At 36.0% G+C, this 14,585-nt stretch overlaps 2 protein-coding genes across 3 annotated transcripts in view; one reads left to right on the plus strand and one right to left on the minus strand.

Annotated features, from left to right (window-relative positions):
• The window catches only part of LOC134655832 (molybdopterin synthase sulfur carrier subunit), a 226,791-nt gene extending 212,240 nt beyond the window's left edge, over positions 1-14,551 (plus strand). Inside the window, exons 1-2 of one of the 2 annotated variants that reach the window (XM_063511320.1) lie at positions 13,466-13,569; positions 14,270-14,551. In XM_063511320.1, coding sequence (XP_063367390.1) covers positions 14,278-14,544 — 267 coding nt within the window. In that variant the 5' untranslated portion in view covers positions 13,466-13,569; positions 14,270-14,277 and the 3' untranslated portion in view covers positions 14,545-14,551. Of the gene's footprint in view, positions 1-13,465; positions 13,570-14,269 lie in introns of those variants that run through there. The other variant, XM_063511321.1, reaches the window with a different exon arrangement.
• On the minus strand, positions 4,547-10,635 carry LOC134656094 (uncharacterized). Its single transcript, XM_063511612.1, has one exon. It carries the CDS (start codon positions 10,175-10,177, stop codon positions 4,559-4,561), a length of 5,619 nt encoding a protein of 1,872 aa, XP_063367682.1. The 5' UTR covers positions 10,178-10,635; the 3' UTR covers positions 4,547-4,558.
• Positions 14,552-14,585: the final 34 nt, after the last annotated feature.

The raw sequence follows: 14,585 nt of genomic DNA on the forward strand, positions 1-14,585 counted from the left end.
TTAAAAACGAACTGAATTATTTTAATATGTCGATTTTTCTTGGTGACCCAGGAGAATTTTTTTTTGTATCCCATACAAAAAGAGCGTATCCCAATCGCGTATCGGTTTTAGTTTTTACTTATAAGTGTGAAAAATATATTCTACCATATACGAAGGATGTGTGTTTTTTCATGTTTTATGTGTCTTTTTGTACAATAAAGTGTTTTACTGCTACTAATATATCATATTAACGATTAACTAAAAAGGTATTTACATCTAATTTAACTGGTAAATTATTAAAGTCAGCTAAAATTAATATATATTCAAAAAAATATTTGTTAATATGTCTCAAAATCATGGCTCATTTTTTAAGTCTCCTGACTTACCAAACATATCGCAACGAAGGCAAGGGTACAACGCGGCATCGTGAACCTAATAACGTAACGTTTCAGTTACTTTTTTAGTCGCCGACCATTTTATCCGGGGTACGAAAAGAGGTATTAGATCTATATGTTATAAAAACATAGTTTTTTGAAAAATGTTCGTAGGTAGTACACAAAATTTACATTTTCTTTTAAATGTGATTTGGGTCATCGTTCTCCCTGGTGACTTTTCTGGTGACCCAAGAGACATCAATTTTATTATGACTCAGGAGACTTTTTTTCTATGCACTTTGATTTTTTTGATGCGTTAATTTTGTAATCAAAAATAACTTTAAACTGCTGATATACTTATATCACTTTGCTGATGAGTGGAAGTGGAATTGAAACTTAATTTATTGTTCTCTCCCTTGACATTTTGGCATACATTTGACATGCTGCAGTGCACTCCTAACGTTAATAAAGACATAATTTTTAGAAAAAGCTTTAGGAAAACTCACTCTTGAGCTTAAAACGATTAAGTCCTTATCATATTATGTTAGATTTTTAGAGCCCAGACCCCAAATCAGTGAAAATGTCTCTTAGCCAACTAAATTTGTCTCTGGGAAAAGTACGATATCCCTAAAAATTGTACGTACATTTCGCATTTTTATGAAGGAACGGAATTCATAAATTGGGTTATTATTATTTTTTCAGATTATTTGATTGCATTGACATATCACCAAGATAGATAGAACATTTAAGTTACCAGAAGAAAAGCATTTGTGTTCTTTTATACAGTGTGGAAAAAGTAGATTCGATTCCCGGGCGCGACTAAGCGAATTTAAAAAAAACAACGTGTTGCATTCCGGGAGTGCCGACAGAAGTGAAAACTCAATGACTAGTCCAAAATGTCTGCAGCACTATGTATAATTGACCCATCCTCCTTTCTATTGAAAACTTTTGGTTCAGAAATTGCTCGTCAGTGAGCTTGTTTAAAATTCGAAATTCAAATTTATAGCGTTAATTGTTTAAAATTCGAATAGAAATTGTAAAGTTACCTTGCAGACCTCGCATCTAAGTATATTTGGTCATGATATTTTGAGTTTTATTCACCAGTACTAGAGTTCACTTTTATTAGCGATTTCATCAAGATGTAGCTTTATTGAATTATATTTGAGTGATATAAAGTTATAATACTGTTAGATCCTCGACGTATGTCAGCCCGTACAAGATTATAACCTTTTTCATGTAATGTCATTGAGTTTTTCTTTATTGATTTAAATGCCATCTAAATGATTGGCCATCTAAACCTTACGGTCACATGATCGCCTTACGCTGTCTCGAGTTTATCATTTTTTCCCCACCTCAAAAAGTGCCTAGCGCCGCTAAAGAAGTTTTCACTTCAAAAATCTTTGAATGCAGTTGTTTCTTTAAAAAACAATAATGTTTCATTTAAGTAAAATGAGCAAACTTAAGGTTTTAAGGCACTTTCCCTCCAGGGCCCATAAATTTTTTCCACCCGGTAGTAGACAACTATTTTTTTCAACTAAATGAAGTTTTATTAGATAAATCGTTGATCACATGGTTCGTTTCACACATCACATCAAATCGTTTGTCATCACAATCAAAATTTGTCAAAAGTAAAGAAATTTATGCCAAAAAACATAAATAAAACATATAAATTCAACACATTTTTTTAATAAAAATCTTTCTCGATGATATAAAAAAGAACATCGACAAATGATGTTCAAAGAATTAATATCAAAACAGATGTCATAATTAGGATTGGCTACTTTAAGAAAGGGACAGAGAGATTTAATCCTCTCGCTCTGCACGTTTTTCTCATTCCTCCTTGTCAAGCCAAAATAAACTATAAAATTATGGTAACACAGTACATTGTAATATTCACTTTTTCCACGGTATCATGTCATTGTAAATTACTTATGTGAAATTGTAGTGGCGTGCGACTTTCAAACCGGAGGTCACGGGTTCGAACCCCGGCCCGTGCAAGTGAGTTTTTGTAAGTAGGGACCTTTTTTTAGTGGTACTTAAATATAATAACTTTTCGTATTATTGAAATAAAATATTTTATTCAAACAAACTTAATAATATAATAATTAAAACGAATAATATCAATTAGTTTTTAATATTTATTCAATTATTTTAAATTATTTGAGCATGAAAAATACTAGATTTATTTTTATCATCACAATAGAAAAAAAGCAAAAAATATATTCTTATAGATATTTTATTTTCAAACAAAAATAAAGCAAAAAGTTACGCTTAGATTCTGATGGCTAAATACCAAACAGCTACCGATACATTTCAATATCTGTCGAAATTTCCTAACCCGTTGTAACTGACAAAGAGTATAGATTTCGACGTAGCATGACGTAGCTAAGCAAACACGCACACATGCGTAACGTATAGGCCTGTAAGAAGGCACCATCATAGGTTTACCTCCGATTCCGTTACTACTCAATGGAGTTACGACTCAACGTTTATTGGATATTAACATTTTACGTAATTCGGAGCGCTGCGCGAAGTGACATAGGTCTCACCTCTTTGAGGCACGACGGCCATCTAACATTACTGGCATAAAGAATGCATTTATGACTTTGACGCATGACAGAAAGAGAAACGGAACTGCGTAAAATGGGCGTTTGCTGTTGAATTCATAAAATCAAAAATCGATAATAAATCCATCGGTAAAGGATAATAAGTTAATATTTAGTTCTTTGAAAGTTAAGACGAGATGAAAACCTTTGCTGTAAGGTGGGTTGTGCTGGATATGGATGTGTTTTCTAGTTGCACGAAGCTAAAACCGAAAAATGAACACGTAAGTTTGGATTTATTTTCTATCGAGAAAATTTTAAGCATTCGTGTTTCGACAACTATGAAATCACTTATCATATAGTCAAGAAACATATATCCGAAAATCACTACTGTTTGTTTCCGGGGCTAGCCACTGCCACGTTTCTAAGATCCTGTTATTTTTCGATGCACGGCCTTAAGCTTTGGTTTCCTCCGATAGCAGTACCGTCATATAGCGGCCGTCTCCATACAAATACTACGACATCCATATTTAGCGTATATAGCCGTATTATTTAGTATGGAGACGGCCGCTATATGACGGCACCGCTATCCTAGGAAAACCGATCTTTAGGGCTCATTAAAACGGCGCGCGAACTGACATGCGATTTTAGTTACATTGCGGACCATTGAGGTTACAACAATTCAGCCGGCCGATCAAATAACGCAATGTAATGAAACTCGCATGCGAGTTCTCGCAGCGTCTAAATGAGCCCTTATACTGCTGGCAGTGCGTTAGGTACAAGTGAAACAATTATTTTAAAGAGTCAAGAACTTTAATAACTAAAATAGTCTAATATAATACAAAACATATTGTACCTAACATTGAAACAAGTGCGGATAAAATACCATTTCAAATCTCAAACTTGTACAATTTCCTTTCTAAAAATATTACGAAATTATATGAAACACTGTTAAAAAGTATCGATATCATATAAAAATATACTAAGCATAATTATTTTGATGAGAGATCCGCCAACGCTAATATAACACTCAAAATGTCTATAAAAATTATGTCATATAATTTTAAATGATGTGGAAATAGTGTCTTTAGTACAGATTTATAAAAATATGTTGAGTAGGCATCAAGATGAATTTTACGAGTAAACTGCCGCAAAAATATGTTCCCTACACATAAATATTTTAAGATTAAAAAAATACAGCTAAACACATGCAAAAATATACACTATTCACAATTATAAAATAACTACTGAAACTGGATTGATACGGAAGAATATTCAATTAATTGACATACAATAACACATTTTCACTATGACCAGCATAGTACAAAACGTGTTACGCACATAATTTTGTTATTTAAAAGTATGTACTATTTAGTTACGTCGTATACGCGATCGTCGCGAACTAATTAAACAAATAGCAACAATGATCACACATCGAATTATATCCAATTGAATTTTTTTATCACAATTTGCAGTCTTAAATTCAGGAGGAAAATTTGTTTTAGATGTACATTTTATTTGGCACATTGAAACAAGGAGACCAGCTCACATTGGCAGTGCTTACTCACGATAAGCACACAAGCAACAAGCCCCGAGATATCAATCTGTTCATACATCAGGAAAACTATAAAACATTAATGTTTATGTAGGACTAAAATTAGTTCAACCGACTTTGTTGATGAGTTCATCGCATATGGCCGTCAGTTCCTCGTTCGCTTTGGTTTTCTGCGCGAGGCTTTCCTCCAGCGACGTGATGTGAACCTCTTTGCGCTTCAGCATAGCGTTGAATTTCAAAATTTCCCCTTCGTGAGCTTTATTAATCTTCTCTAATTCCTGGTTCGCGTGATTAAGTTTCGAAGTCGCGTGCTGTTTCAGCAGCTCATAATTCGTGTGCATTTTCGCGAGATTCTCTTCAAATTCTTGTATAGACTTTTTATATGCTTCTTCATTTGTTTTGTAACCCAATATCACTTGTTTACTCTTCTCATATTTGCTGTGGAGGTCGTTGAAAGAGACCTCCATGCTGGTAAGATGCGCCGTCTGCTCGTCCCTATCTCTAATAAGCTGATTGCGTTCCTCTGCGAACCGTTTCTTGTCTTGTTCAGTTTCTGATATTAAACTAGCGATGGTCCGTTCGTACTCTTCTACCACTGTCGCCATGTTCCTGTTCATTTTAGTCTTTTCAGCTAGATTCTCATTTAATTCGTTAACTTTCTTTAATCTTTCTGCACTTTCCACTTCCAGAGTTTTCATCTGAGTTTCTAAAGTTGATAATCTGTCTTTTAGTTCCTTAGTTTCACACCTTAAGTTGTACACATGTATTTCCTTTTCAGCTAACAGTTCTCTAAGTTGTGTAAGAGCTTGGTCTGTCTCATTGTGTGATCTGTCAGCATGAGTAACTGTCGTATCGAGGCCTACTGTCGGGCTGCTGCCGCTTAACGACAGAAGCCTATCAATCACAGCCATGGCCGGTGAGGTAAACGTCATGGAAAGCCTGTTTGATCTATTAGGCGTCAAAGATTTTCTAGGCGTCACAACCGGGTTAACAGCTGGCGTGACGGCCATCATCGGCTTCGATACGGTGACGTTCATGTCGTCAGATTTTTCCTCGACCACACTTTGTGTTTCATATGTACCATTCAAATCTGAAGGTCCAGCGACAGGCTTCTCAAAGGATAAAAGTTCAACTTCCTTGCGAGGTGCTTGTCTAGGAGCTTTCTTGGGAGTAATCTGTTTTCTTTTTATATCATTTAATGCAGCTGCCACTCCTTCTGACGTCACTCTTCTCGCAAAAAGTGGATCAAACTTGAGGAATAAGCTCTCTTTCCCACTGTAAGCGACCTCATCTGTTTTATTTTGATTCATCAAAAATTCAAAAGCTTCTGCGTCTATAAACATTTCTGCAGCGTCATCGTTATCTTGCTGATGAATATTATGAAAATCTACCACGTCTACTTTATCCTCGGGTAACTCTGGTATCTTTTCAGCTTCGTCGCCATCGTCGGCTTCGAGGAAGGGTCCTTCTAGAGTATCTTCATCTTCAGTGTGAATCTCATGAGGTCCATGGACAGTGACATCTTTTTCGTCACTTGTCTTAGACGATCCACTGCAATTCGCTTCTTTTAATTCCTCTTCATTGCCCATTGTTACAGTATCGTTACAATTTTTCTCTGTAACAATGAACGATGTTTCCGGAGAGGACTTAATTTTACTTTTAGTGGCAAATGGATTATCGATATCGAAATCTCTCGGTGGTGATTGGCGTATTTTAGATTTGGTTGCAAATGGATTAGAATCGTCTAGTTCAGGCAAATTGAATACGTTTTTCGATTCTGTCAGTTCGGTAGATGAAGCGCCCGCAGAGAAATATGTAGATTGTTCCGAAGAGGATGTATCTGGTTTTGCTGGAGATTTATCACTTGCACTCATAACGACATCTTCATCTATTTTAGTTTCGCTACTCACGGTTTCATCTTTGGGATGGTCTAAACTTGGAGTAGGTGTAGGTTCTTTTTTAACTTTGTCCTCGTGTGTAATGATTTCTGATGATATAGCGATATCAATGCTATCTTTATTAACCTCTACTTTGACAGGAGCGACAGTGCTGATGTCATGTTGGTTTAGTTCTGGTTGGCTCAACTGTGGTTGTTCTTGTTCGATTTGAGTTTGAGTAGGGCTTTTAACTTCATCGTTTTTAGATGGAGTTGTCTGTGGTGAAGCTTTTTCTGTACTATCGACACTAGAATTCAAATGCCTCTTTGCTTTTAAAGGCTTCTTTCTTTCTGGCATTGACTTTCTTCTATTGACATTCTTTTCACTCTTTATAGGCTCTACAATTTCAGTTTTGTTAAGCTTTTCTGTCGATAGTGAGTTATTTGGAGAAACACAAGGTGGTGGTGACATTCTAATCTTAGTTTTGGTAGCAAAAGGATTGATATTATCAATGTCATCAAAGTTAAAGTTATATCCCTTAGAAACAATTTTAGGAGATATCGGCGGTGACTGGGCAACTTTCGATTCTCTCGAAAATGGATTATCAATATTTTCAAAATCATCCTTTTTCGATTCAGGATCATATTCTTCTTCAGCTGACATTGATACAAATGGACTATTGCTTTCTGATAAAATTATTTCTTCGTCAATTTTTTCTTCACATTTCGGGGTACTTTCTGCCCTATGAGACGAATCTAAATGAATTGTAGTGTCAGAGCCCTCCGGTTGATGTGGAAGAACGATGTTGTCTTTGGCATCGCACATTTCTTTTTCGTTAGGATCTGTAAGTACTGTGGCAACTATCGATGACGTAGTTGTCGTATTCAATTCTCTAACTATATCCTGAACGACTGGAACACCTACATCGTGTATTATTGATTCTTCGATTTTTTGGGCGTTATTATCAACCGTAATCTTAGTTTCATTTATAGATACTCCCGTTTCAAGTAAAGTGGGTAAATATGAACTTTCAGGTTTTGATTCATCGTTTACCGTTAAATCTTTGTCTGTGACGGTGTCTGGAGTAATTTCTTTATTTATACTTTTTACAATTTTATTTTCAGATTCCAGTTGAACACTGTCCGATATTTGTTTATTTTCTTGATTCTGAGCAAGCTTTTCAGCATTGACAATATCGGTCATAGCAGACTTGATGTAGTCATTAGTTATCTCACGTAACTCAGGCATGACATTAGATGGTTGAGTATCTTTTTGACTTTCTTCTGGTAGTCCTTCAGCGACTTCTACCGTTTTGTGCGCATCAACCAAACTTACGTCCATATTTATAGTTTCGAAAAGTTTGTCGTTGTTAGATTCAATAAAAGATATTTCCATGTGTTCTTCTTCTGGTTTAACTGAATTCGGCATTGTGTTTACAATGGCAACATCAACTATTTCGCTTTCAACATGATCAATATCTGCTGATCTGAGACTCTCAACACTTGTGTGATCTTTCGTTGCACTGTCTTCAATTGAAACTTGGTCTGATTTCTGAGAAACACGTTGAAGTGATTCAGCCGCAATAGCTACAGCTTGTTGTGCTAAATCTTGTGTATCAATTGGATTGTCGTCATCCTTTCCCGGTAGCGGAATATCACTGGGCGATAGGACGGGCGGGCAAGGACTCTCCATTTCTTTGCTTTCAGCCTTAGTTTCTACGCGAGGTATGTCATCAGTTGTGTGACTGATCGGTATGTTGACGACGTCATTAATAACATCGGTATTTGTAACAGGTTTATCAGTATCTGGTGGCTGTGCAGGATCAAGAACTACAGTAATAGCTTCGTGCGGTATATCAGTTTTTACAGAATCTTCATCTTTATTGGGTAATGGAACATCACTAGGTAATAAATTGAGTGGACAAGTGATAACATCTTTTTGTGGTTCAACTTGCGTATGTTGGGCATCAGGGATTACCACGGAAATTGATTTATCGAGGGCTGCCATCAGCACACTTTGAGAGGTGCTTGCATTAAGCGTATCCTTATCTTGTAACTCGGTACATATATTTTCATCCAAATTATCATTAATTTCATTAATATCATCGTCATTTGGTAAAGGAATGTCAACTGGCGAGGGGTAACTAATAGCGTTTTCACTTTTTCCTTCTGATGTCTTTGTGGTTTCAGTTTCATCAGGAAATGGCATTGGAGAAGCAACTTCAAGAGTTGTTACTTTATCAGCATCAACAGGGGCTAAACTATTTTTAGGTTCAACAGATACTATATGAGGCACAATAGTATTACAAACAATACCTGATGTATGAACTAAATTATCATTTTCATTGCTTACCTGAGCTGTAGAAGAGGAATCTGTAACATTGTTGACAGGGCTTGTTACTTGGTTTTCTGGCAATGCTGTTACATTATTATTTGTGGTTTGCACATCACTAACAATTGAAGTATCAAGTTTTTCTAAAATTACAGTGTCTTTATTTTCAACAGAAATTGCATTTGTTGCACTTGTTTCGGATTCGTTTATAAGGTCAGACAATTGATTAACAATATCAGTAGTAGAAAAATCGAGTGGCTGTCCATGATCTCCTATAATAACATGAGAATCATCTATTGAGTTAATTATATCTTTAGTTGTATCTAATGTAAATGGTTCCGCAACTGTTGTAACATTTTGCACTAATTCTTTTTCAGGTGCATTTGGAAGTTGTCCATCATTGGTTTTTGCTGTATTCACATCTTCACTGTTAGAGTTTGCTTCATTCTGTGTAAATGTAGTTTCACAATCAAGAAATTCTCCATCTGACTCTACCAATTCATTTACTTTGTTTTTGTTTACAGTTCCATTTAAAGTTCTGTCTTTTACAGACAAATCATTGTATGAAACATCCATATATTCAACAGTGGAATTGGCATCTTCTTGTTGAACTTTTTCATTTAAGATAGAAGATTTGGAGGGCTTATCTTGGAAAAATAACTTGTGTATCGGGATCTTCTCTGTACTGAACACAATAGTCGAATCATCATTCCATTGCAATTCTTTTTCTAAATCTTCATTAAATACTATGCTTTCCTTGTGTGGACTGTTTCTTCTGGACAGACTTTTCTCTTTATTGTTCTCACTCTTTGGAGTTGATGCGATGGCTCTAGGCTTAGAGTCCGGTAGTGGCACATCGGCAGGACTTACTACTGGCTGCAATGCCTTGGGGTCCTCTTCCTCAGGTGGTATGGGGCTCTGTGAGGATCTGAACATACTTAACACAGACTTGAGCCCTCTCATGATCGGGGAGCCACCATCATGCTTTGGTATTTCTTTTGTTGGTGTAGTAGCTTCAGGAGTTTGAGCCATAGAGGAGGATGAGCTTGGAAATGAAAGGTTGTCAATTTCATTTTCATTACTTACAGTTATAGTAATGTCATTGCCAGTCTCAGGGTCCAAAGATCGAAGAACAGAACTCCTGTTACCATCAAGGTCTGTTGGCAAAGCTTGCAAAGGTAATATTTTCGATGTCTTTACTTCAGTTTTGTTCAATGTGGAATTTAAGGAGCGAGTTAAATTATTTTCATAGTCATTAATGACTGTGTTGTTGAGAGACTCGTCTGTTAAGTTATTTTGTCGGTTGTCCAAGCAATGTGACATACTTTTAGACATAGGTGAGGCCGCCGGAGTGATGGAGTACCTTAGCTTCATGTTGAGCTCAGACACATCTAGCTCCTCATATCCTTTCTCAGTACAGGGAGTCTTTGAAAGCACATTGCTGTGTTGATATGTGTTTTCCTTATTATCAAAATCACCTTCGTCGTCTATGTCCATCGGCTCCGCGTGCTGAGCCATTTTAACAGTTTATTATTCACTTAGCACTAAAGCACTACAATATTCACTCGAACAAATCCATAGGAACTGCAAATCACCACGAACGCGTTCACGTAAACAATGAATATTCTATTCCACGCTGCACGTCAATCAGGAGACGAGATGCAAACAAAAAATCAGTACAATGTTTACAGTTAACCGATTTCAGTAAGTTTCACTTTAGATTTCTAATACGTAATACGAGCGTCGTCTCGGTATGTATGTCATTTGAAAACAAAAATGTCGGCGCTGAATGCGCGCAACACACACTGAAAATCTATTTTTATCCTTTTTGTGGTGCACGCAGTGCGACGTTCGTTTTATGTAACGCGCGCGCCCGAGGGAAACTTGCCAAAAAGCGGTTGAGCTCGAGCGTAAACTCACAGCGACGACCGTTGTTTGAATCCGGTGATTTTTTTATATTTCAACTGACAGTAGTGTCAGTTTAAACATCATACAATTTTAAAGCTGTCATACACTACCAATCGTATCGTATACAAATAACTTCTTATATTTAAAAAAACCGGCCAAGTGCGAGTCGGACTCGCGCACGGAGGGTTCCGCACCGTCAACGAAAATAGAGCAAAACAAGCAATAAAACGGTCACCCATCCAAGTACTGACCCCGCCCGACGTTGCTTAACTTCGGTCAAAAACTTGGAGGATACAACTAAACGGAGTAGCCATTAACAGGCTTTCCCCTCTGTCGAAAATAGGCGGCCAACGGTCATACACAATGTATGGACTGACGTTTATCTGACATGGCTATTTTTACGTTACGCATACATTTGACGTTCCCCTCCCCCGCAAAAATCGGCAGACTGTTTTGTACAGAAAATTACAGACATGGCGTCTCCGTTTGATTATATCCTCCAAGGTCAAAAATCACGTTTGTTGTATGGGAGCCCCACTTAAATCTTTATTTTATTCTGTTTTTAGTATTTGTTGTTATAGCGGCAACAGAAATACGTCATCAGTGAAAATTTCAACTGTCTAGCTATCACGGTTCGTGAGATACAGCCTGGTGACAGACGGACGGGCGGACGGACGGACGGACGGACGGACGGCCGGACGGACGGACGGATGGACGGACGCCCGGACGGACGGACGGACAGCGGAGTCTTAGTAATAATAGGGTCCCGTTTTTACCCTTTGGGTACGGAACCCTAAAAAAGGCGATTAATATATATTTGGAACTCAAATATAATAATATATTATAACTTTTCTTTGAAATGGTACATTTTTACAATAAAAGACTTTTATCGGATGTAATATTAAAGTCCGTCAACCAAATCTTGTCAGTAGTAAAAGGCGGCAAATTTGAAAAATCGCGGGTTAGCAACACTGTGTTCAAATAATTCCAAAACGCGTGTCATCAGTGTTTTATCTGTGGAATGTGGATCGTGATATCGTGAATGACAGCCGTCACCTTATTTGTTTTCATTTGGTTTTCATTCTGAATCGTTTCTGTTTCAAGAGATATTTCTGCTGTCACCATTAAATACCAATACATTAAATAAGAATAAGCAAAGCTAAGGGGCCTACAATGTACAATCATGCTCGTTGATGGTAAACATTACTAAAAATGGAGGTTATGACAAGTACTGGAAGAACTCTTTCGAACTTTTAAGATTATGTCAAAGAGTAGTATAATATATGGATTATGTTCAGTTTTTTTGTTTTAGGGTTAAAAGGCATAAATAAAATGAAAACGTATGCCTAAATCTATCCAACAAGACCATAAATTGTGTCCTGGAAACCGTCCATAGGCCCACATGTCTAATATTTTCAGCAATCACTTGTGACTATTTACAAAGGTAAACCTTTTAAACAGTATTAAGAGCCTTGATTATATCGCCGTTCTTTCGCAATATCTACCTAATCCATACATGTTTGTTGCAGGATTAAATCTTGCCCAATATAAGGCGTTCGTAGTAGAAAGTATCTCTTCAGACAATACTTACCTATGGCGGTTTATATACGTGTACAACGCAACCAAGTCGAAAAGTGCCCCTTATCTTATTTACCTTTAAATTAAATAAACACCCAAATATCAGTTGTTTTATTTTTAATATGTATATTGTACAATATATACCAATAAAAAAAATTACACAGGTATGTCATATTCATTCAGAACAGTACACTAATTTACATTAACAAGTGGCATATTATATTGTAAATAACAAATATATGCACTATCTAATTATCTGCATTTTGATATGATTTTATTTTAGTAAACTTAGAAGACATAGGGAACAAAGAGAATATAAGCACTACGATAGAGAGTTGTTTTTGATATCTTCAAATTTGTTCATCATTTTGATTAACATTGTTTTAACATCGCTTTTAAATTGTCCGTCCATGTTTCAATTTTTTTCAATAAACCGCGAGTGACAATTTGAATTGACGTACGCAGGGCGCGCTCAGCGGAAAAAAAATCTTATGGTTCGATGTACATTGCTGCTTTTCTTAGCGCAATACTGCTCTTTGAGTGTTGCCCTACTTTAGTTTGCTTTACATTGCTACTGACAAGATTTGGTTGACGGACTATATGAATGAGTTATTCCAAATTGTATTTTTATAAAATGCTTGATAATTGCTTGCACATGAATGGCACACGGTGAGTATCGTTTATGAAGTTTGCGAGATGCTTTGAATTCAGCAGCCACTTTTTTATTTTTAGTTGATGGTAAATAAATTAAATTGTTCTTTATTTTATCTAATTTATATATATAACTAAGACTTAATTATTATTAGAGCGTCATTTGAGTAGTTGTAACAACCCTTATAAACTATTTTGAATGAATGTTGCCACCTTGTTACCACAAAATTGCTAAATTATAAAACAATATATAATAATTACATGAACATAGATCGTGTCGTAGAACTACAAATAGTACAAATGTATATTTAAGTATAAGTTATAGTTATTCAGTCAAATTCACACAATAATAATATATGATCGTTCAAAAAAATACTTATTATATTAAGAGAAACAAACCTCTACAGGCATGTTTCTATTAGAAATATGTGCTCAACTTATATTTGACTGACGATAATTCACACATAATCCACATTAATCTTAACCAGAATAAATCACAATTTAATGAATTTTACAAATATTTAAGTAAATTTTGTAGAATGGCAAGAAAGGTAAATGTCAGCTGTCATCCCAAGCATGCTGACCTTGGCTGTCAAATTACTCAAATTGTCAATGTCACTAATGTCATCAATCCCGGCCGCCGTCGCATGGTTGACAAAACAAATTTTACTATAATTAGCCCACGAGATTTGAATAAAATGCGTCACAGTAATTAATTAATTAGATGAACGCAGCGCTAAGAATGATCACCGGCGCCTAAAATGCTAGTCAAGGTAGTACCGCAGTTTTAATCGATATAGCGAAACTTGTTTTTTACGCTCGGGTGATCTTTATACATTACGAAACCGGCTCCTCCGTTGCCAAATGCAATACAGTTGCAGTTCGCAGTCCGTGCGTGAAAGTCTGTCTGTGCTGTCGTTGTTTTTTCCATTTTTTTCCTGTACGTGCAAATACTTAACCAAACTTTTTATTCACATACCAAGATTCGTATTTTTTTTTTTACTGTATTTTATTGTAGTGTATATGTGATACTAGCTATTTTTAATTCAAATAAAGACAATAATGTTATGCTGCCAATTTTCAGTTAGGCCTTGCCAATTACCAATGTGCATTATTGTGCTTATGTTTTTCTTTATTTTTTATCTTGGACTTGTTTTTTCGCTCATCCCCAGTCTATTACCATATTTTTTAAATTGATTTCAAAATATTAGGACATAAATAAATAAATAAATATTATAGGACATTCTTACACAGATTGACTAAGTCCCACAGTAAGCTCAAGAAGGCTTGTGTTGTGGGTACTCAGACAATGATATATATAACTTACTAAAACTTACTTATTACTTTACCAATATAAAAAAGATGTTTTTCCTTTAGTTTTAAGCAACTATTGCAAATTCTGGTTGTGACAACAGCGTGTTAACTGAACCAGAAGGTATTACATTACTAGATTTATTTTATTTTCTATTACAGGATGAACTATGGAAATTGAGCATGCGGTAAATGTGAAACTCCTATTCTTTGCTCAATCCAAGGAACTGGCAGGTACCAAGGAGTCTTCCATCCTATTGCCAAAGAAGATCAGCTACCAACAGCTTCTGAACATTATTACAGAAAACTATAATCTGCAGGCCATAAGGAATAATATATTGTTGGCGAAAAACGAGGAAGTCTGTGACGAAAGTTTGGATATTGAGATTAACGAGAGAGATCATATTGCTGTGATACCGCCACTAAGTGGGGGCTAATTTGAACACAATTCGGCATTCTAAAGAAGCCCGGGCTCTTT

The sequence above is a fragment of the Cydia amplana genome, chromosome 17, assembly GCF_948474715.1.
Source record: "Cydia amplana chromosome 17, ilCydAmpl1.1, whole genome shotgun sequence".
NCBI lineage: Eukaryota > Metazoa > Arthropoda > Insecta > Lepidoptera > Tortricidae > Cydia > Cydia amplana.

What these genes read in the sequence shown, in the direction of transcription:
- LOC134656094 (XM_063511612.1), bottom strand. Translation starts at nt 10,177, where the DNA reads ATGGCTCAGCACGCGGAGCCGATGGACATAGACGACGAAGGTGATTTT.